This window comes from Amblyomma americanum, chromosome 3 (assembly GCF_052857255.1).
Source record: "Amblyomma americanum isolate KBUSLIRL-KWMA chromosome 3, ASM5285725v1, whole genome shotgun sequence".
In the NCBI taxonomy this organism is placed as follows: Eukaryota; Metazoa; Arthropoda; class Arachnida; order Ixodida; family Ixodidae; genus Amblyomma; species Amblyomma americanum.
In genome coordinates this window covers 202,051,682-202,075,662 of record NC_135499.1, presented here as the reverse complement: position 1 = coordinate 202,075,662, position 23,981 = coordinate 202,051,682, and the positions used below count along the sequence as shown (strand labels likewise).

Below are 23,981 nucleotides of genomic sequence, written 5' to 3'. Positions count from 1 at the left end.
AGAACATTATGGCAAGCATGAATATCAAATTGCGTAACAAATAGCTTCAAGGTATCAATTTTGTCTGCGAGTCTCGAAATTAGCTCTCTGCACAAACGGTCTCGAAGGTTTCCTTCCCCCAAGACATCGCAAGATGAAGACGACCTCTGCACTTTGAAGTGTATAAAAACTAGAGCAGTAAAGTTTATCCTATCCTTCCGCCATGAGTCTGTTCAGTGTATGAATATCTGGTAGTATTTGAATGAATGAATGATATATTTTATCAACTCTCTCAAGGTTGCATCAGCAACAAAGAAGAGAGGACGCAAGGTTAAAAGCTGCGTTGTTGCAGCTTGAGAGCCGTTTGCGGCTTTAGAAGCTCTATATTCGAACCTACGTGTTTCAGACCTCATATAACCTCGTATAAAGTTTCATAAGTTTGTATTTGTTTATTTGCTAAACCGTATCGCTGATCCATTATTTACAGTTTCCAGGAGCTTCTTTCCGTGATGCTTCGGGTAGTTAGCTGAAAGCATGTTAACGCATTTCTCCATACGGCTTATTGCTGATACTGATGCTGATGCCGCTTTGATGTTTGTGCGCGTTCGATCTGTTTTCCACGCCTCTGCGGCGCTGCTGCTGATCGTTTCGCGAGTCGTTCTGTTGCATTGCGCTGCTCGGAGGTTATGGTTCTGCGCCAGCGCTGCGGTGCCCTCAGTAACTGCTTGTGAGGCGATCTCCTGAAGAGGCGGTACCTCCGACTTCTCTTCAAACGCGCTCGTCAACAGTGCATGATGAGTGAGGAGGATCCTGTTATACAGACTAACATTGACGCTGCCTTGAGCAAAAGAGATGCGGTTAGCAAGGGCTACTGGCACGATCCGTACATACAGTACTTTGTGAAGTCGTCAGAACGCAAGACACCGGAGATCAGCCGAGGTTACTATGCCAGAGTACAAGCCGTCAAGATGCTTCTCGACAAGTTCCTCAAGGTGAGGGTAGTAATCGGTAGTTGCGGATTGGGAGATATGCAACGTCTGTTATAGACACTCCAATGATGTAAGCACTATTAGGTCTGCAATTATTTATTGTGCTCTGTATGCACGCATAAATGATGTCATACGTGAGCGGATCTCTGGTGGTGCTCAAGAAACGCGCTACTTGTCATTTGAGCTGCAGAGAGTTACCGGTGTTAACAAAGCAGATGCATGACGTTGACGCTTACGTCTACGCAGAAGTGTGGCCTGTTGTATGCATAGCTAAACTGCCGCTGGGTGGTATTTCGTAGGCGTATTTAGCCTGTGCTGACTATGTGGTTAATTCGTGTGTGAAATTTGTGCATGTAGCTTTATGGTCCCGAGTGCCAAATCGTCAACCTGGGCGCGGGCTTTGACACCCTGTTCTGGCGGCTCATGGATGACAAGGCCCAATTCAGGAGCCTTGTGGAAGTGGACCTTCCTGCCGTGACCACCCGCAAGTGTTACTACATTCGCCTGCGGAAACAGCTGCTCAAGGGCATAGCCACAGAAGGTTTGATCTTACTTTTGCCACGTACACCATTCTAAAGCATCATCTCTTTCTGCAAACACTGTTTGAAAGCAGCCACGCCAACGTGTCGTATGAGTTATTTTTTCTATTGCTCATATACATTTGTGACAGACTGCCCTGGTAGGTTCTGATGTGACAAAAATATATGAATGTATTTATGTATCTAATGTTTTCTCCTGTACTGGCTGTGGTTGAATAACTGAAGAATAGGACCAGTTGTTTGGTGGTGGTTGCTTTGCTTTACACCCCGCACTCACCAAGGGTCCTATCACTTTCCCTTCCCTTCCTTCACCCTCTCAGTCTGCCGGTGTAAATGCTGATGCACCTTTTCTTGTCAGCACTAAACAATGTTGGTCATCTCATCACTTCAGTTCTCTATATTAATTGCTGTTTAATTGCTTTGTAACTGTATTTGCTGAACATGACAGACTTTTAAATAGCAGTGCATGACGCAGCTTGGTTTTTGTGATTGTTCATTCTTTCTCTCGTCTTTATTTTTTTCGCACATCACCTTTTTAACTGTGACCTCCTAGTCGTCATAGTTTCCCTGGAGCATGTGTCCTGATCCCTTTTCTTGTCCTCATTGGAATTATGGTGTTGGTGTCTTTTGTTCTCCCCAGGCATGCTGGGTGTGTTTTGCACTGTTGTTCACCTGCTTACCTGCATGTTGCCACCTCCTTTTGCCCTTTTTAGATGTGTTTAACCAGCTGCTGATCCATCGGTCATCGGGTCTTAGCACGCCAAACTTCGGTTAAGTACAAATGTGCTGCTGCTTCTTTCCAATTTCATGGTGAAGAGCTTCTTTGTAATTTTGTGATTGCCTGTGTGTGCAGATGATGACGTCCGGGTCAGTGCATCGGACTTGCACGCTGGCCATTACCACCTGGTGGGCTGTGACCTGCGCGAGCTGGACGTTTTTGAAGCCAAGGTGGTGCACGAGTCAGGACTAGACCTTAAACTGCCCACAATGTTCATCGCAGAATGTGTTCTTGTTTACATGAGTTGTGATGAGTCATCGGCACTGCTCTCCTGGATCACACGCAACTTCTCTAATGCAGTGCTCGTCTCCTATGACCCTGTAAGTTATTATCTTCGTGTGCACAAGTAAGCTTAGAGTAGTGATTGTTGTTGGTGAAGTCAATTGACATTGCCTTTCCTCCACTCTGGATTACATGTCGGAATCTAATACAAAATAGCATTGTTATTCATCTGAAAATTTGCTGACCTGGCTAGTGTGAACACAAATCTAAAACTTGAACTAAACAAATATGTATGAATGTTCAGGCATGCAAAACAGTGCCATAAAAACCTCAACCAAGCACTGAAGCCTAACTGTCTATTCATTTGTTCTTGCTGTGTGCAATGTTCACTTTTAATGTGCAAGAAATGCTAACATTGCAGCTCATTAAATTAGAATGTAAAATAAGTGTTTTAAAGTCAAGGATAGCACAATACAAACAGAATTTATTAATAAAGCTGTGCATGAATGTGACCTCAGGATCAAGATTTTGAACTGGGTTTCATAGGAAGTGCAGTATAAACACAGCTGAATTTGCAAAGGCTAGCTGTTGTTCGATACGATGGCAGTCGAAACTGCCTACATAACTGGGACTGTGCATGGCTGAAATAGAAGAACAATTGCAGCTGGTCACTGAAAGTGTGCTGCAAATGACAGTGGCAGCTACGCTCTCTCCAGTGCTCTCGATCAATGCTTTTGACATTGTTCTTGTGCCCCTGCTTCACTGCATCTCTTCTCAGTGCATCACCCTTACTATTGCCGGTCCCAGCACGGATTGCGAACGTTGCATGGCCTAGGCATGCCTGGAGAGATCAGGGCTGACTGGGCTTCCCCCATACCAGCTGTGTCTAGGGCGCCTCGGGGCACGCCCACTGCAGGCGGTCAGTGCATGGGCACCGAGGCATCCTAGCTGCAGCAGTGAGGCAAAGGGAGTGAGAGCACGTTGTCCCTCTGTTCACAAACTCCTATTCTTCGCAACACAGGAGGACGCTCCTGTCATTTTGGGTTCATGAACAGTAGGTCCACAAAACTCTATGTGCTCTGCAGGGCTATTAAAGAACCCAACATAGTCGAAATTAATCCAGAGCCCTCTAATATGGTGCCTGTCATAACCCATCTGTAGATTTGGGACATGTCTTGTATTTAAAGGATTATAGACACCCAACTTTAGTTGCACGTTTTCTTGTCTGTTATGGCACATAAGACATTAGAATGCATTAATCAAAATGTGGTATTTGCCTATGACTACTAATTAATTTATTATTGAGCTTATTCTCTAATGCTGTTTCGGTGACATGTAAGGTGTGTAAGTCATGTGAGGCATGAAAAAAAAAACTGAAATTTAGCTGCTGATACGTTCTTGAAGCAGGATGGTTTAAGCATTGTAGTGAATTAAAACTATGTATTCGCAGTTATATTTCACTTTTTTAATGCCTAACTTTGCCTAAACATACTTAATAAATTATTCAGCAGTCGTAGGGGAGTACCATGACTATCCATGTATACTTATGTCTAACGCATCATTTAAAAGAAGAAAACATGCAGAAGTCCTTTGTGTCAAGTACATGTGCATCCCTTACCATACCAAAATCCAAAACCCGATAACAAATTATGTTGTTTAGCTATGCATGATGTTACATTGGTTTTCTCGTTCTGCAGCAAATTATTTTTTGTGTGCTTGGGACATCGTTCTGTGCATGCATTATATCCCCTCCACCATGTGCAGGTAGTGCAAATGATGAGAACAAGGTGATTAGGTGTGCATTATGGTGCAGATGTATGCAAATTTGTTTGTTGTCGAAGGCAGGCAAGGAATGAACATCCCAATGAGCCTGCTTTCTAGTTTGTCTGCACATCATTAAAGACATCAGGGGTGGTGTTTTATTTATAGGCATTGAACTTTAAGAGCAGAAGTTGAGGCCAACTGGCAGAATGTCTGACCAGGGAGTAAGAGCTCGAGCTGGAGTCTTGCGCTCAAAGTGGCAGCAACAGCAAGCCAACCAGATTCATTATTCTTACGGTCATTATCTTCGTTATGCATTTGCTTTCATGTTTGTGCAGCGACATGCAGACATGCATAGCAGTGGTACTGGTTGCATTTCGTGCAGGTCAACATGGGAGACAAATTTGCAGAGGTGATGGTGGAAAACCTGAAGCAACGCAACTGTCTCCTAGCAGGACTGCAGGCGTGCACAAGCATCAAAGCCCAAGAAGAAAGGTCTTTTTTAAATTATATTGCTGCCACTGAATCTGGATTACTGGATGCCACTGAAGCTTACAAAAATGATGAACACAGTAATCACGTGCACTTAGCTGTTATCATACACAAATGAAATATGAATGGGAAATAGCATTGAAGCAAAAATGAAAACATTTTGGTTGATGAAGGCTGCAAATCTCCAAAATCCCCACTTACAAAAAGGGTTAGATCCCAGGTGGTGGAAATTACATATTCCCGAGCCCTCCACTACCCCACCTCTTTCTTTCGTTCTTCTCTCAGTCCCTCCTTTATCCCTTCCTTTATTGGGGGGGGGGGGGGGGTTCAGGTGTGGAAATGTGAGACAGATACTGTGCCATTTCCTTTCCCAAAAAACCAATTTTCAAAATGCACCTGTATCATATCACAAGGAAAGACCAGTTATGCCATTATTTTGCATAACATCAACTAAAACCTTTTGCGTTTTCTTTTCTGCTGTTCTGTTCATGTTATAATTGGCCTTGATTATGTATGTGTGGTGTCTATGAAATGCTTAGCCCCCTAATGTCCGCTGTTGGGTGTGGTCATGTGTAGGCTGTAAAAATTTGAGGCCAGTTGCAGAAAACTGTATTGGCATTGTATGAACAGCACCACCTTGTTAGCAGAATTTGGATGGAGTGCAGCCATGCTTTGTGGATGAGGCATACTGCTGCTGAGTTTGAGGATGCAGGATTGAGCGACGGCTGTGGCAGTTTTATTTTGATGCCAATGAAATGCAAAAGTGCTCATGTACTTTGCAATGCCAGTGCATGTTAAAGAACTGTAGAGAGTTATTATTAGCTTGGAGTCCTCCACTTTGGTGCCTCTCATAGGCCATGTCAGAGTCTGGCCGCATTCAGCTTCGTTATGTTACAACTGTCATAATTCATAACTTATTCAAGATTATCTGCCCCTTTTCTAGTGCTTGTGGCTTGTGTTACATTAGAAGTAGCAACATAACACTAATAGCCATTACTGTGGAAATCTTTTTAGATGTGACACACACAAGATACAAGCTGACAAGTTGGAGTCCTCGGAAGTAGCTGTAGGTGTTCGGTTGTATGCAGTAAGGTGACTTCTTGCTGACTGCATGATTTCATCGCAACAAAATTTCTCACTTTCATTGGCATATTCTTTTCTGGAGCTCCAATAACTTTATGCAAACTTTGTGTGCTTGTCTGCAGTCATGGAAAACATGACCAACATCTTGATGATTTGTAATGAGCTAAGTTTATCTCATCAGCTATTTCTTCATTTGCCAATTCTAAATTTAGCTTCTGTATTCACAGGCATGCATGGTCAATAAGAGATGCTTGCTTGTGGTTTTACTGGTTAATTAAAGCTTTGCTTGTGCAAACAAATTACGGAGAACTCGTGGTGGTGTTCTGTTTTGCTGCTTCACCAAGTTGCTTGTGCCGCAGGACTCGGCATGCAGGTTGGGAGACGTGCAAAGTCTGGACTATGAACCAGGTGTACCAATCGTTCCCTTCCATGGAGTTGCACAGGTTAGTCATACCAGAAGAGGCACTGGTGCTTAATTTCTTTATCACTTTCTACAGCTGCTGACCAAAGTAGGGACAGCTGGGGAATGTGGTATGCTGTGATTATAAAAAACACACAGTGCAAAAGGCAGGGGCAGAGCAAGAAACAACAGGGCAGGTGCTGAGGCCAGTGCCTGTCCTGCTGTCTTTTGTTTGCTCCATTTGTGTCTTTTGCATGTGGTGTTTTTTAAAATTATTGTTCAGGCATTGCTGTAGAGGCTTCCTATCTGCAGCATATTAACAATGTGACACTGCAGTGTTCCTCGCTACTTATTTGTAAAGCGGATGCTTTCACAGTTCATTTCTACAAACGAAAAAAATCGAGGATTAAAATTTTTTTACGGACTTCCAAACCTGATGGCACTCTTGAACTGTAGTACCTCCTTTCTTAAATTAATTTCTTTCATATTGTATGAGTTAATGTTATAGGTGATTGGCCTCGTTCTTGGAGTCTCTTCGAGGTGTTTCAGTGTAGACTGAGTAATATTTGAAAATGGGTTTTGTGTGATGAAAATACTGTTCTTTGTAGTCATACTGTACAGTACACAGCGACAAACATCACAACAGATGCTGCAGTTTTTATTGGTCACTTGGGATGATACCTGTAGCATGTATGCGTGTAATGTCATTGCCTTGCTAATACCCCTGTCACGCGGGCAATCTCAATGCCCATTGAGTCAATGGCCATCGAAATTTTTGAGGGTCATCCAGATGCACCGCTGCCACACAGCAAATTTTAATGATCATTGAGTGAGCATGAGATCCCACAGATGGCGCTAGGGAAAGCAACATTTTAAAAAATATACGAAGTGGAGCGGAGTAAAACGAGCGGAATGTTGGAGTAAGTGCTGTTCAAATACTTCACAGTTTAGCACAATCAAGAGACATCGATGGTGGGGCGACGATGGGTAGGTATGTGCACTTCGGTTCAGAACTATTCACGTTTTGCTGGTGAAGCAGCCACAGATCAGTGACCCTCTTTGTCGTGCTCATAGCTACTATCGTTGCAGCATTTGTGGGGCACTTTTTGGTCTCGGTTGTCGCAAAGTACACCAAGAGGCAGAAAAAAGAAACGAAACAGAACGCCGCAACACTGCACAACGAGAAAAGCGTCAGTTTGTTTACATATGACTGCCCTATGCTCTGTGGAGCTGTCGTTTTGACTACCGAATAAAAATTTCCTTATGAGCTGGCTGATGTCTTAAATTTTTCCGTTAAATCAAGAAGATACTCTTGTTCATTTTGAGTTTTTATGTGTTGTTTTTTCAGCGTATGGTGAGAGTGATGCTTTTCTCAATGGCCCTTAAGACTCCAATGGCCATTTGCGAACCTCCATTGAGTTGATGTCCATCAAGTTCAATGCTCATTGAAAACCGCCGTGTCGCATTAATCGATCTCCATTGAAATCAATGTCCATTGACTCAATGGGCAATGGAACTGCCCATTGGGAGGGGTATAAGGTACTTAGGAGATGAACTGCAAAGCATGATCAATGAGTTAGACACGCAGAGCAGAGCGGTGCGTCTAAAAATTAATATGTAGAAAACCAAAGTTATGTTCAACAGTTTTGGAAGGGAACAGCAGTTTACAATAGGCAGCGAAGTGGTGGAAGTGGCAAGAGAATACGTCTACTTACGGCAGGTAGTGACCACAGATCCAAATCACAAGAGCGAAATAACTAGAAGAATAAGAACGGGGTGGAGCGCATTTGGCAGATTGTCTCAAAGGTGGAGCGCATTTGGAAGATTGTCTCAAATCATAAATGGCAGTTTTCCAATATCAGTGACGAGAAAAATATACAACAGGGGCTGGAATGTGTGGGCTAACAAAAAGGGTTCAAATTAAAGACAGTGTAGCAAGCTATGTAAAAGAAAATGATAGGTGTAAGATTAAGAAACAGGAAGAGGGCAGAATGGGTCAGGGAACAAGCACTGGTTAATCACATTCTAGTTGAAATAGATGAAGAAATGGGCTTTGTTAGGGCATGTAATGCAAAGGCAAGATAACTGATGGTCCTTAAGAGTAACGGACTGCATTCCAATAGAAGCGAAGCATAGGAGGCGATGGCAGAAAGTTGGTTGGGCGGATGAGATAAAGAAGTTTGTGGGGTTAGGGTGGCTGCTGGCACAGGACAGGGTTAATTGGAGAGTTAAGGGAGAGGCCTTTGCCCTGCGGTGGGCATAGTCAGGCTGATGATTATAATATGTGTGTAATGGATTTTTACTGTTAACATTGGACAGCGGTTGAAAACATATTCTTGTGCACAACAGAGTCGCTGGATGCTGTTTGATAAAGTCAGCAACTGTGCTGGGTTGGTACAAGCAGTTTGTGATAGCACTGTCATCTGTAAACAAGGCACTGTGCAGAGGTGTACGTGGCACCATATCAGGCAGCTGGTAAGGCAGAGCCAGCTGTCTTTGGCACATTTTAGGTGACAGCTGGCTGCAGCACAGTTACTGTGCCTTTCCTTTCTCCCTTCAGCACGGTGGTCTGCGCTATTGTAATGCTGCTCATTCATCCCTCCAGCAGTTTGCATATGGACACATATCCAATTGATCTAATCACAGTTGATTCCTGTCATCTTATGCTTTTCAGTGACATGCAATGTGTTCAGGTTCATTCATTGCCTGCTAGATGCAAAATGCTGCGACAGCTTAGGTGGACAGATTTCACATGGAGATACCATGCTTGTGGCCATCGGAGGCATACGTGCCTTTGTAGTTAATTTCGTTGTCACTCCCAAGCCTACTTGAGCTGGAAATTGGCATGTAGTTTTGGGAAGTGCATGCTGTCATGTAATTAAAAATAAAAAGATGTAAAGTTTCAAAAAGAAGCTTGATGCATGGGTTTCGTCATCATAATATGGCATTTTCACTTTCAGGGTCGAGAAGCTGGAGATGCTGGATGAACGGGAGTTGCTGGAGCAGTTGCTGTCGCACTACTGTCTATGTGTGGCCTACAAGGGTGGGGGTGTACCCTCCAAGTTTGAACAACTATCCTTTCCCCTTGACCCCCGCTGATGTGCCAACTGTTGTGAATTAGAATGGCAGAGAAACTCTTCGGTGCTTACCCTGTCTGGACAACGCAGTCGAACACCTTACATGACATACATTCTGCAGAAGAAAAGGAAGTGCACATGAAATCTTAGCAGTGGCAGGAATAGGCACTCAGATGAAGGGTTCCTTTGTACTAACACATGCAAGTGTCCTGGTGGGTGGGTAACTTGTCTGGTCTTGCTGCTTTAATTTCATTGTAGCAAAGTTGATTGTGCCCTCTGTTTAGCTTTGTGTAGTTACCACAGCATTGGTTGAATTTGGTTATGATATTCCCAAGTCTGCTTAGTCTTTAAAAAATGTTAATTTAAATTGTGTTTAAATTCTTGATGTTATGTCATTATGAAAGATAGGATCAGAGTCTTTTATCAAAACTATTGCTTGAACACATGATTTAATCCTAAATGCAATTTGTGCATGTGGCTGTGTCATCAAGTCTACTGCTGAGCTGTTGTGAGTTGCATCATCTGTTGGGCTCATGTTACAAGTGTGGGCTAAGGTTGTTCGTGTTTATACTGTTAACTGCCATGGCATTTTTAGCCCACCATGTGTCTGCAGTGTTGCACTTTGCGCTCATCACATTTGTTTGCACACTGACACCCATGCTCTAGTCCTTGCCATTTTCTGTCATTTGTAAGAGCAAGTGTTTTGTGTTTATACTTTTCATGGCTAACCCTTGCGAGAGATTTAAAATTGCTCTCTTCATAGTGTTTCAGACATGGCATACATTGGACAAATAAAAGCATGTCAAACTTTGGAGTGTTTTGTTGTGTCCGCAAAAAAATTATCCACTCGTCTTTTAACCTTACTTTGACATCTTATGCTGTGTAGCCGCATTCAGTGTTCATTATGAAAATTTTCCCAAGTTTTAGTTAAAGCATGGCACACATAAAAGTGCAACTGAGCACAGTTGTGCTGAGTATGTATAATTGGAACTGCTTCTTTTATCACCCATTTATCTCCACTGAAGAGTTATGAGTGAGGATCAGCATTTTTGGATACTAGTACCAAAAAATAATTACCCGAAAAATTTTGTTTAATCCGAAAAACTGATTTTATAGCACATCAGGCCTAGGTGTGCCTGTGGAGGCTCCTTTTTGATGCCCTTCATTCATAGTGGACATGTAAAAGTGTGACATGCTGCAAGCAATGGCAAAAGAGCTGAAACTCTGGCTAAAGAACTCTGCAGATCCTTCAGATTTTGTAGATTGAACATTTGAGACAAGGCATTGTTCTCTCTTGTTATGCAAAAAAGAGGTTCCCCATCCTGTACTGAAGTCCTTAAGGTCTCGAATCCATTATGTGAAGAAAGATTTTGAACAAGTACCATGCTAGCATATGCATGTCCTGTGCTGGCCCGTTCTTTCAAGTTGCCAACAGAATCCCCTAGCTTTTTCTGTAACCAGTGAAAATTAACGAGGCATTCTTGGTGTTCCGTGCACTAAACAAAAGTGTACTGCAGTTGTGGCCACAAATTGTAAAGCATGCTTGTACATATTACAAATTGTAAAGAGTTATGTATTACTTATTCTGCTAGTTGTTTAATAAAGCTTTTTGAAGCAGCACTCCATATTTGTGCATCATAAGTCTGTTAGCTCAAACTTGGAATCAAATAAAACCTGATAAACTCTCTATCCTGTGCACCATAAAATGAATATTGGTAATTGATCAATTTATCAAATAATACAAGCTTAATTTAAACAAAAATGAACTAAAAAATGCCCACATGTGAGACTGTACACCTGAATGAAACAAGTCCAGTTGCAAATGCAGTCAAAAAGATCTAGCTACTTTGCTGTACTCTCTGCTTGGCCAGCATATCTGAACACCAGTATGATTATGTCCAGCTAACGCTTGGTACACGTTTATAAGTTCATCTATCGAGTCACTGCCTGGCATGAAAGAATTCGTGTTGGTTCACCAACCCGCAACTGAGTACACGTGTGTACAGGCACGAGAAAAAAAGTGGCACCACACGGCTGTTGTGATTCATCACTCCTGCTAAGGTTTTTTGCTGCCGAGCATGTACTTTACACAGTAAAACCTCGTTGACACGTTCCCGGTCCATACGATTTCCCAGTTCGTGCGCTCAAAATCTTGGACATTGAAAATGTCCCATAGAGTTGCAAATATTTTTCCCGATTAATGCGTTCCCGGAAAACATGATTTCCCAGCTGCTACGTTTAAAATTTCGACAAATTGTGATCGTATAATACTTTTATTGACCAACCGCACATTTGCAAACATGGCCGGACGAGAGGGCACACGTTTTTTGCGGCAGTCACCTGCCGTGGTGGCTTCTCTGCAGTACCTCGATGCAACAAGGCGAACCATTATCACCGCTAAGAACGAAAAAATAAAAACTGCGCGCTAGCATTCGCGACGGCCGTTTCTGCGGGGACGCGATATGAAGAGAAGAAACGCTGAGGTTTCTTCGCGGTGCATAAGGGAAAGGAGACGAAGCTTCTACGAACTACAGCGATGCGTTTATATACGAACGGGCATGGTCTGGTAAGCTCAAGAGCACAGGCCTTAGGGCGGGTAGGTGCATTGCAATCACGTACAAGCGCAAAAAACATAGACAAAGAAAGACTTGGACAGCACCAGCGCTTGTACAACACGAGCGCTTGTGTTGTCTGTCTTTCTTTGGCCATGTTTTTGTTGCGTTTGTACGTGATTGGTCTGGAAAACGCAGCTTAAAAAGCAGTAACTGCAACAATCAGCCGCTGCGGTGGGTTTTCCACAGTACTTGTGTGCGAAGGGGCGAAGCACCCAGAAATGACAAGGAAGACGGACCGGATGAGATGCGAATTTCCCTTCGCGCTAAAGACAACACGAACGCGGACTGAATTCAGCGAGCACTGGAATAGGATCTGTTCAGCTCTTGTGCCAAGAAATGCCAATCGACAGTTTTATAAAAGTGAAATTGTCAATAAATGTATTTTTACCTCAAGTACATTTTTACCTCAAATACAGTTATATTTCTCAAATCGGGCGGTTTTGATCATACGTTTTCCCGGATAATACGTTTTTCTCGCAATTAAAAAAAAACGTATCAACGAGGTTTTACTGCCCCTCTCCATTAGGTTTTGCCAGCAGTGCTTTGCATTTTGTTGGGAGGGATTTTTTTGGACAGCTTTCATTCAACTAAAGACAACGCTGTGGTGGGATGGGTAGTCACTGTAGTGAACTGAATTCAGTGTTGGGGGTAGTCTTCTTGTAGTAGCTGCCATGACACATTGATATAACGCATTCAGTATAGATATTATCAAAAGCACATAATCATATCTCAAAGTTTAAGCTTTCTTGGTCCCAAATTTTGGGAGATATACCCCTCCATGGTTTGAACATTTTTCGAAATGTAAAAGGAATTGGAAGACTGAAAATTGGTTTTTGGGGAAAGGAAATGTGTCATGTTTAATTTTTTTTCTTTACACGACACCCATCCCAGGAGACAAAATCATACCCATTGCCTCAATATGCTGTACGTAGAGTGTAGACAGAAAAATACCTGGACCTGAAACTAGAAGACCTGATTACGTCCTCTCTGGGTGAGTCCACGCGATATATATGTGCGCCTACGCCAAGATCTACTATTGACGTGGAATTCGAGAGACTGCGCGTAGTCCGTCGGCGCGCCGAAAGGAAGTACAGAAGAACTAAATCCACGTATGATCTCACCCTTGGTCGCCGAGCTCAACGACAAATAAAGCGCCACCTAGCAAGATTAGGGAGACAACGCTGGAGGCAGTTAGATCTGTTCTTCGCTGGACCCACGCAAACCGCTGTCGCATTTTTTGTATGTAGCCAGGAGCTCGCGTTCACTCCCACAAGAACGGTATCCTTTCCATGCCCTGTCTCTTTACCAACGCAGTAATAATGTAGAGGTAGCAGAAAAATTCTGCAAAATGGTTGTGGGCACAACTCCGGCAGCATCAAACAGTTTGGAGGCGTTTGTGCCACCTTCACCAGACGATAACTACATGCTATTCACGATGCCTGAAGTAGACGCTGCTCTTTCCTCGTGTAGGCGTTCATCTACACCAGTTCCTGACAGGATTTCGTACGCGTCTCTCTCACCTTGGCATGGAAGGCCGAACTGTGCTGCTCAGTTACTACAGTGATGCATGGGTGGGCTTCCGGAATTTTTCCAGAACACTGGAAGATCAGCCACCTGATTGCTCTTTTGAAGCCTGGAAAGCCTCCTTATGATCTTACCTCATACCGGCCAGTTGCACTAGCAAGCAGCGTCGGTAAGGTTATGGAGCGAGTGGTGCTGGCGCGGCTCGAATGGTTTTGAGAGCAGAATGCTCTCTACCCGGACATGATGACCAGGTTCCGGCGGGGACGTTCTTCGATTGACAGCGTAATCGACCTCATATCGACAGTGGAACAAGTAAAACGTAACCGCCGACTCGTCGTTGCTGTCTTCTTAAACATCAAAGAGGCCTACGATAACGTAATTCATGACGCAATTCTCGATGGCTTTACGACATGGGCGTTGACGGCCGGATGTACTCGGGGATAGTGAGCTACCTGAACGGCCGGTCTGTTTACATGTCTACGCCTGATGGAGAGACTACCCGTCATCAGGTTTGCCATGGAGTTCCTCAGGGAGGAGTCCTCAGCCCAACCCTATTTAACGTAGCGTTGATTGGACTTGTGAGTGAACTTCGCACTCACATCCACATCAGTGCCTACGCTGATGATATCTGCATGTGTGCTTCGGGTTCGACACGTCCGCAAATGCGCGCGAGATTACAACGTGCCGTGTCATCTACTTCAAGGTACCTACGGCGTCAGGGTTTGCAATTAGCAGCTGAAAAATGTGCTGTGGTCTTATTCACGCGCAAGTCTGCCGCTACCCGGTAACACATCAAGGGGTTGCAATATCATACGTCTTCCACCACAGATTTCTGGGCATTATCTTTGACCGCGATCTGTCATGGTCGAGGCATATAAATATGCTAAAGAAAAGACTCACTCTTTTTTGCCATGTCCTTAGCTTCGTAGGAGACATTAAATGGGGTCCTATTCGGAGCGCTCCCTGCTAAGACTTTACTATACTCTCTTTATAGGCTACGTTCTTTACAACCTTCCTGTTCTCTCTACAATGAGCATTTCCTGCTTGCGTACATTAAATAGTGTTCAAGCACAGGCGCTCAAGATACGCCTCGGATTACCCCGTTGTGCCTCGAACAAAGGCACGATTGAGGAATCTCGTGCGTGCCCAGTATCGATCTACCTGTCACACGAACCACTTCGGGTATATTTACGCGCGCTTACACGGCACCGCTGTCACCCACTGACGGAGATTTTTGATGAGCGACCGGACAGCAGTTTTGCACGTGCACTGCGCTGCCATCAATCCGAATTGCCGTCAGACTATGCCCTGCCGCATAATCCCTTGCGGCCACCATGGATGATGGCTCAGCCTTCAGTATGCCTGCATGTCCCTAGCATACTAGAGAAATATGTGATGCCGGTTGCCGGTTGATTCCGGTTGCTCTTGCCTGTATACATCTTGTCAGAATACCAAAACTTTGTGCACGTATACACTGATGAATCTGCGTCACCAAAGGCATCGACAGAAATTTGGTAATCCCAGCTCCGCAAACGACTCGGAGATTCATTTTAGGACACAATTATACTTCAACCGCTGCAGAGCTTGCGGCCCTTCGGGAAGCAATTCGCCACATCTGTGGAGAACAGCCTCAGGAGTGGTGCATTTTCACAGACTCTAAACCTGCGCTACAAATTTTGGGACGCTTCCTACGCCACACCGCCTACCAGTCTCTGGCTCTTGATATCACTTGACTCCTTTCGTGTGCTCAGGAAAAAGGCCACCGTATAGTGTTTCAGTGGATCTCTGGACACTGCGGACTCGATGGAAATCAGACCGCCGACGCTGAAGCAAGGAGCGCCTTCAGCAGCAGCCTGCGAAGAGCTGTGCCGTTCTCTAGACCCGGCACCACTTGTTTCCTTTCGGGATCTATGAGGAGTGCGACGGCTAGATACTGGGCCCTGCCAGACACGCGACACATCCGCCTTAAACGGCTACGTTACGTTACGTAAGCGGACTCCCCGGATTGTTCCACATGTGGCGTGCTAGAGACTGTAGAACATGTTTTAGTGGCATGCCCAGCATATGCACGAGAAAGACTCATGCTAGCATCTACTTTGAAGCCTTTTGACACCAGGCCACTCTCGGAGGATTTGATCCTCGGCGCTTGGCCAGATAGCTCGAAAACTCTACAGGCAACGCGAGCGTTTTCACGCTTTTTAAGCGAAACGGGCCTTGACTCGCGTTTGCAATGTTAGAAAGTGTGCCATGTCATTTTTCATCTGCCTCCTCCCATCATCATCATCCCCCATCGTGACCCCCTTTTTTTCTGCTCTTCCCGTTCCCCGTATAGCAGGCCAGATATTCATTTTTTCCGGCCAACCTCTCTGCCTTTCCCGTCAATAACCCTCCCCCCTCTCTCTCTCTGGTCAGAACCACCGGATTAGTGCCACGTGGAAGACGAAGACGATGTATGGAGCGCTAGGCCAGCTGCGGACAAAGGAACAGACAAAGGACGATTTTGCTCGGGGTTGGCATACCCATCGGATTAGTGCTTGCGCGCTAAAATTACTTGTACCCAACCAGTTTTAGTGAAAACACTCCGTCGAGAGAAGAGCCTCCGCCAAAGACCCTCCACGAGGATCCCGAAGACGAAGAAGAAGGCACCGGCTGGTGCTGCGCGCGGCCCGCGCTCGCGGCGGGACAGAAGAAGAGCGAAGCTTCCAACGGACGGCGGCGGCTACATTTCCTCCGTCGTGCGGCCGCCATGGCGTTTCCCCACCACGGGCTGACGCTGCACGACGCGGACGAGAAATACAACATTGCCCGCAAGCATCTCCCCTTGAAGGTGAGCGAGTCGCGCACCACTCTTCTCGTCAAAACGACCGCGCTTTATCGGAGCGTTCGAATGCGGCCAGATTCCCGCAAGTGCCGGGGTGCCCTTCAGTCGCTTTGAGGTTGTGGAAGGAGCAAGCACGCTCGGAAATGTTCGTATGTTTGATCAGCGGAGTGCCAGCTGCAAACCAATGTGTTTGTCTGTTGCAGGTCACTACATTCTAATGAAACGCATATTGTAGCGCTTTTCTCTCGTTCCTTGTCACCGTCCATCAAGTTCGGCAGCAGTGATCCTTATCAGTCCGACTAAAATCAATACTAAAGTTTGCTGTTTCCGCGACCTCATTGCAGGTGATTTCTACGGGCCACACTCATCCTTTGTAGTTACTACTTCACATTCAAAGCCCGTACGAGTATTTTCTTCGCTAAGCCTAAGCATGCGCAGTTGGGCTAGTTGTCGATTTGTAACACTACGAGTGATCTTTACAGAGCACATAAAACAGCGACAGAGGGAGAGTACACACCTCTAGCGTCCGTGGTGTCTACTCTCTCTCTCTCTGTCTGCGTGTTTTATGTGCGCTGAAAAGATGAGTCATGGAGCTCTTGCCTTCCTCCGTGAGAGAGTATTTTTTCCCCTAATGTTTGGTGACGTCATCGCGATGATGCATGATGCAGCGATGACGTCACCAAACATTAGGGGAAAAAATACTATCATGATGCATGATGCAGCGATGACGTTACCAAACATTAGGGGAAAAAATACTATCTCACGGAGGAAGGCAAGAGCTCCATGACTCATCTTTTCAGCGCACATAAAACACGCAGACAGAGAGAGAGAGTAGACACCACGGACGCTAGAGGTGTGTACTCTCCCTCTGTCGGCGTTTTATGTGTTCTGTAAAGAGAAAAAAGCAAACCAGCATGATGCATGCATCATGCTGGTTTGCTTTCTTCTCTTTGAAATGATTCTACGCGGTATTTTTAAAAACGGATTGAGGACTCAAAATTATTCGACTGTCAACTTTACTTGCTTGAAAAATCCCCGGAGTTGCCGTTTAACGAGGCCCTGACCACCCTCTGGTCGAAAATTTGCTCCGCTCCGGCATTTGTGAAGCACCATGTCTAAAACGCACGGCCGAAAAAAAAAAAAGAAGATCATTATCAGTATAGTTGCAGCCGTCGTGCAGTCAAGAGAAGCGCCACGCTTCTCTCTGCCGTGCCTCTCTCGAGTGGATTTCTTCTACCCGTATGGTCTACAAGCCCTCGCAAGCGCGATTTCTTCTGCGTTTTTAGATTTGGGCGCACAGTATGTCAGATGTCTGCATCGTGGCCCTCCATGGCCAACTTTTGTTTTGTTTTTGGCTTCCCGGCTTCACGTTATATGCGTGGAACAGGATTACCAGCATTTGAGCGCGGGACACGGAAACGCACCGGCAGCAGTACCCACACCACGCAGACATAAATCAGGTCCGGGAACTAAAATTTGTGTTTTTTCTTCTGCTAAAACAAATGCCGCAACGAAAAAGAGCGAGCGCAACTGGCAGACGACCAGAAGTTGCCCGTTATTCGCCCGTGAATCAGAATGACGGACCATTTAAATGCAATTAACTACAGCTGCATCACAGTGAAGAAAGTTGGCTTTGCCGACAGAGTGCGAATGGGCGTTGATTTGAATTTTACCACTTTTTGGCGCGCATAGCTAATATTTTGCAGAGAAGATCACAACGGCATGGTCTATGCGCTAGCTTTATTTACTTGAAATGTGTAAACCTGGTCAGGAGCCGTTTTTAGTTAGAGCCACAATGGGTAGCTGGACATTTTTCAGGCCGCTGCCCTATAACGCGACGAGCGTTTCGAGTGTTCATAGCGAAGTACGCTCTTCACAAGGACTTGTTTTCAGGGTTATATACCGTGACGCGACGTCTTTTCCTCCACTTGCAGCCCGGGGCCGTTGCATTTAAGTTCAGCTCCATGTACCTCACCGTCCCGTCCGTCAGGGTAAGCACTTCCAAACTAGCAACTTAGTGCACGCACCACTAGAAATAAGGGGTCTGTACAGAGGAATGAAGTACGAGGACAGAAAACCAGGCCATCCTTCGCGAGCCATACTTATACATCTGCCCCACGCTGCTGTCGGCCTCAGCCGTGGTCACCTCCTTGCATGCATCAAGTTCCATGCATCTTGCGTGATCAAGTTGGGAGGGAAGCATCCTGAAGACCCTAGAAAAAAAAAACATCTACAGGGACTGCATATATAGCGACCGTATAGTTCTCCACAGGAAAAGTTTTTTTTGTTTGGTTTTATGGGGGTTTAACGTCTCGAAGCCGCTTAGGCTATGAGTGACGCCGCAGTGAAGGGCTCCGGTAATTTCGACCACGCGGGGTTCTTCAACGTGCACTGACACCGCACAGTACTCGGTCCTCTAGCATTTCGCCTCTTTCGAAGTGCGACTCCCGCGGCCGGCATCGAACCCGCGTCTTTCGGGTCAGCAGCCGAGCGCCATTACCACTGAGCCACCGCGACAGCACAGGAAAGGGATACAATAACAATCGGAAAGGGTGTCCGGAAATGAGGCACTCTCTTGACTGTTATTCCACGCAAGTCTACAAGAGGTATTCAGTGAGTTAGATCAGGAAGAGCTGGGGATAAAAGTGAACCCAGAACAGCCTATAGTAATATCCGATTTGCCCTTCAAAGTAACGCAGGTGACGAAATAAAGCTCGTGAATAATGACTTAAGCATTCAAAGCTGGACGTTGGGACGTTGGGATTAATATTAAATTTGAAGGAAACTAAGGCACATTAAATAAACTGTTTAATTTAATTTATTTACGAAAAATAATATGCTCCAGTTTGGATGCGGTAACGAAATACGTCTATTTAGGGCAAGTATTGATCACAGATCCGGAACATTAGAGAGAAATAGCTAATGCGGAGTGCATTTAACTGTTATTGGCAGATCGTGAGTAGCAGCTTGTCAATATCCGTCAAGAGGAAAGCATACAAGAGCTTTATCTTGCCAGTAATCATTTATTGGGTGCAAACTTGGAGGCTAACGAAATAGGCTTGCAATTAAATTCAGGACAGTGCACGTACCCATGGAAAGGAAAATTGTGGTAGTAAAACTGAGACAAGAAAAGAGCCAGTGGGTTCGCTAACCCACTGGCTATGTCCGGTAGGCTATGTCCAAAAACCGTTCAGATGACGACTTCTTAGTTGCCTCTGCAAGTTGTCCGTTACCAATTTTTCGAATAGCGTTAGTCTGTATGTATTAATCATGCATGGGAGATAAATCGCAAATACGACAGCGAATGAAAAAAAACTGCAGATTCTGAACTGACTGCTAAATGATTGAAGCAAAATGCTTAAAACTAGCGCCAAAATAAACGTTCAGACAACAAATGTATTATATGCGTGATTAACTTAACTACAGCTGAGGTAAGTAAAGTATAAATTAAAGAGAATGTTTCAAAATATTGCACTTGCCATCACAGCGTGGTGGGAAATCGAATCGCACGTGTCTTAAATTTTCGACACCTACAAAAGAATGGCGTCGCATGTGCGCAAAATAGAAATATTGTCGATGCCTTTCACTGAACTTGCTCCAGCTATACTGAATCCCCGTCGCATATGTCGCGTCAGTAAACAGAAAGTATTGGAGAAGGGATCAGTTCTAGTTTACATGGTTACGAAGTCAACGGATGTGAAAAGATGCATAGAGGAGGAAAGCTGTAACTTGTTTTGATTCGAGGTAATTAGGTGAGGTGCGACTTCGGTTTTCTTCAGTGCTCCTGGCAAGGAACAAGCTAAGGTTGCTGAGAGGCGGGTGCATTTTGCGAGTCTACAACACCACCACCACCACGGAAGAGAGGTGTCGGCAGTGCCCACCGTGGATGTTGTGCCTCTGTATTAGCGAAGGCGGGAGAACACACAAACAGCGCAGACTTCATGTTTCGAAAGCTGCTAATGTCCTCAGTGTTAGGGTTACGGGTCCTACGTCCGCAGTTAAGGCACCCAAACGACGTGTCGCATTGAACATGCATCTCACCAAGTGTCTGACGTAGCTATTGACACCTGGCGTCTAATGTTACGGGTAGAATCCGCCGCCACACGGTATACCACTTTCGGGAGATCACCCGCGCGCACTGAAGGGGAAGAGCACGTGATAGCTTTCATGCCTTTATTCTGTGCTATTCGTTCGATGAAATGCACCGGCGGAAGCGACTTCTAGGTTCTTCCCCATGTAGTGTGACAAAACAGCGCACCTTCCTATTGCGCATTTTCTCCTGTTACGCGAATGCGATGCGCTTTCGAATATCGATCCGACGCGCTGCGGTTGCATTCCCGCAGGTGATGTTCGTGTTCGACACAGAGGACGCGCAGTGCAGTGTGCTCCGGGCGGCCGCCGAGAAGATGCACTATGAGTGCTCGCTGGCGTCGACCTCGGAGGAGGCCGTCAACTCCTACCTCATGCGGCACCCGCACCTGGTGTTCGTTGACGCGAGGGGAAAGAGCGAGATCGATCCCCTCTCCCTTTGCAGGCACGTCCTCTCGCTTTTATGCGGCGACAGCCAGTTCTGTACTCGCGTCGAATTTAAAAAGATCGGTTCAGTCGGAATGCAATAACAATCAATTTTAGACGGGAACATTCAGTCCTTCTGGAAACGCTTACTTACTGTTATTGAATTCCGACTGCACTAACTTTCACCGCGGTTATTACTTTTCGCGTGACTGATCGTTGGGAGTCACTGAACTGTTCTGGTCGCTATTGAAACTGAGCACGGCTGTGTAGATTGCAAAAGTATGCAGAGAATTGGGTGTTTACAACGAACGCAACAATGGTTGTACAAAGAGAGACAACACAAGACGCTGAGCTTTTTAGACAGCTCTGCGAAATGCTAGGAGCAGTCAATGGATGCATGAGCCAACCTAAGTGGTGCACCTCTCGTGTTTCCCAGAGAAAAGGTGTACCAACAACAGCAGCAGCAGCGACAAGCAGCTGCCGCTGAGTTCTGCGTCTTACCCAACGAGAGAAAGCGTAGTGATTTCTTTCACTTACTCACATGAGGCGCCTTGTTTGAAGGAAGAATTCGAAATGGTTTTCCGCAAGCAGTGCATTGAGAAGCTCCACGTAAGGTTCCCAGGCAACCGAAGCCCAGCAGCTACGAAGAGTGGGTCCTACCGAAGGGACCACCACACTCCGTCGAAAGCACGTCCTCGATTCTTTGTTGCTAAGTTGCAGGCCATTCTTATTTGTTTTTCTTACTCAATCCACCACTCCGCCATACCTATTCCAAGCACACAATACTACATACCATGGCGTAAGTCAAGGATGAAGGTGCATCCTTTTTATTTCTGCCAATAAACTTATTCACCACCACCACTGACCTAGGTATATTAACGATTCCAGGTACCTAGAGTTGTCATCTACGTTAGTTCAACCTCTGGCCTGGCAACCAGGTTTGAACCTTGGAGAGGTGAAAATAACCCGAATTATCAGGCTAGATACGAAAACGGCCGTGTCGGGGCTGTTTATTGTAAAGGCACGTCCGCTAGTTGTGCTTTGTCCTTGGTACGTCCTGTACAGTGCAGAAGCACTCTCCCGAATGAGTATGTGCTCGCCGGGGAACGAGCGTATTCGTATACTTGCGAGGGAACGCAAGCTTTCAGATTCCAAAGGCAAATAACCAACGCACTGACAATGAGGCGCTGCTGCTTCCCTGATGCAACGCCTTAATCAATAGGCTGAATTATTTACACTTCACCGACTGTCATACTGAAAAAGATTAGCGACAGATAGGAGGGAAATCCTGGCGAAAGTCTAAAGATCTGGGGAGAACTTATAGCCTTGGGAGATATGTCTAAAGACCTAAGTGAAAGTCTAAAAGTGAGAGTTCACAACTTAAGATTAGCAGTGCAAGTGTGCGATTTGGCTCTTTTCTTGTTTAATTTCAAACTTTTTCTTTCTTTTCTGGATGGGAAGCATTGGGCATTCCCAGAACGTGTTCGCATTTCCCTATATATTGCGGTTTGACAGACGCCATGTCTGTCAACCCATACGCCAGCGTTTAATCTTCATCTCTTCCTTTTAGAGCTATATATTTGCACACTCTCCGCCCTCAGCAACTGGCAGCGCGACTCGCTTCGTCGCTTCCCGCTCTCTGTCCGTGCATTCCCCGCCAAGCGCCGACGATTCACAGAACCAAGCCTTTCGCCGTCTTCGCGAGAAGAAATTGGATTTTTTTCCCCCAGCGATGCATGCTTTAAAGACTTATTACCAGAAGTCGTTACACTTTAGCAGCTACTCGTGTTTGAACTTGCGGTTATTGATCCTCCCTCTGCCGCAGTGACCGGCCGATTATGGAGTTCTGCTGCTGGTCACAAGGTCGTAGGGTAGCATTTTGGTGGTGTAAAAACACACACACACACACACACACACACACACACATGCGCACACACGTGCATACACCCACACGCACGCACGAGCGCACACGCACGCACACACGCGCGTACACAAAAATGTCATGAACCCAAACAGATTCACTTTAAAGACCTCAGATGCCCAGCGATGGCGTGTTCCACGGTCCGGGTGCAGCTATGGCAAGTAAAAAAAAAAAACATTAACGATAGTCTGTTGCTCGGTATACGCGAAACAAGCGGAGTGGAAAGGAGGACGTAAAGATCACGAAACGTTTTGTAGATGAATGCAGGTTAGCCCATGTTGGATACAAACATTTCTTCTGCTTCTTTTCTACCGCACAGAACACTGCGAAGTTTCAAAGGCTGCGAGTTCTCCTGCATTGTAGCCGTCGTAAAGAAAGGGTGAGTGAGTGTGTTTTTGGCGGTGACCTTTCCGTCAGCTTGATTTAGAATTGGTTTGGTTTATGGTTTATGGGGATTTAACGTCCCAAAGCGACTCAGGCTATAGGAGAGACGCCGTAGTGGAGGGCTCCGGGAATTTCGACCACCTGGGGTTCTTTAACGTGCACTGACGTCGCACAGTACACGGGCCTCTAGAATTTCGCCTCCATCGAAATTCGACCGCTGCGGCCGGGATCGAACTGATTTAGAATTCGGATAGATCTTGGTATAAATAATAAGAGTAGTTATGCAATTGCTGACATACGCAGGTGTGACTCCACCGTGGTGGTGGTCGTGAAAAACATTTATTAAGGAGGTCCCCTGTGCGGGGACATGCAAGCCAAGCCTTCGCAAGCCAAGTGGTCATGAAGCCGTTCCCTCCCTTTCCGAATCAGTCCCTAACGTGTCTGTTTTAGTGAGCTCGTCTGCGCGGCCTATGGGGCAGCAAGGAGTTACAGTCCCTTTGCCGCGCTGGTTCGTGCATGTGCGCGCGCAGCAGTGACGAATATCACCGCACGCCGTCACGTGGTTTGATCACGTGGGCACCGACAAACTCTTTTACTTTCTAAGACTAGGCTTCAAGGTTATCGCCGGACGCTCCCTCCCGAGTTATCCTCCATGCATGCATACGCTACGAGTGTTTCTGCTTCTACTCTCTGTCAGCTGATTGCGTTGTTACGGGCTCCCTCTTTGTTTTTTGTTTTTTATCTGAAATAACTATCATGGAGATATATCCGATGCGATACGGTGTAGTAGCCTGCTGTCGGCGTAGCACATGCAACTGAAAGCTCATGAGGTCACGTCTCCGCTATCATGCAATTCAGGAGGGCCTGAACTAAGCCTCCTG

At 45.7% G+C, this 23,981-nt stretch overlaps 2 protein-coding genes across 3 annotated transcripts in view; both read left to right on the top strand.

Moving 5' to 3' along the window:
- Window positions 1-531: 531 nt before the first annotated feature.
- Window positions 532-10,134, top strand: LOC144125891 (leucine carboxyl methyltransferase 1-like). Of its 2 annotated transcripts, XM_077659686.1 has the most exons (7): window positions 532-971; window positions 1,326-1,509; window positions 2,221-2,277; window positions 2,361-2,605; window positions 4,654-4,763; window positions 6,203-6,286; window positions 9,204-10,134. In XM_077659686.1, the coding sequence occupies exons 1-7, from the start codon at window positions 771-773 to the stop codon at window positions 9,340-9,342; spliced, it is 1,020 nt and encodes a 339-aa protein (XP_077515812.1). In that variant the 5' UTR covers window positions 532-770; the 3' UTR covers window positions 9,343-10,134. The 2 variants fall into 2 exon arrangements, with proteins under 2 accessions (XP_077515812.1, XP_077515813.1); XM_077659687.1 differs by lacking the exon at window positions 2,221-2,277 and having other exon boundaries at window positions 573-971.
- A 6,018-nt stretch (window positions 10,135-16,152) lies between these two features.
- LOC144123584 (high affinity cAMP-specific and IBMX-insensitive 3',5'-cyclic phosphodiesterase 8B-like) overlaps window positions 16,153-23,981 on the top strand; it is a 40,231-nt gene continuing 32,402 nt past the window's right edge. The window contains exons 1-4 of the mRNA XM_077656395.1: window positions 16,153-16,286; window positions 18,215-18,271; window positions 20,624-20,814; window positions 23,036-23,095. Coding sequence (XP_077512521.1) covers window positions 16,206-16,286; window positions 18,215-18,271; window positions 20,624-20,814; window positions 23,036-23,095 — 389 coding nt within the window. The 5' untranslated portion in view covers window positions 16,153-16,205. The remainder of the gene's footprint in view (window positions 16,287-18,214; window positions 18,272-20,623; window positions 20,815-23,035; window positions 23,096-23,981) is intronic.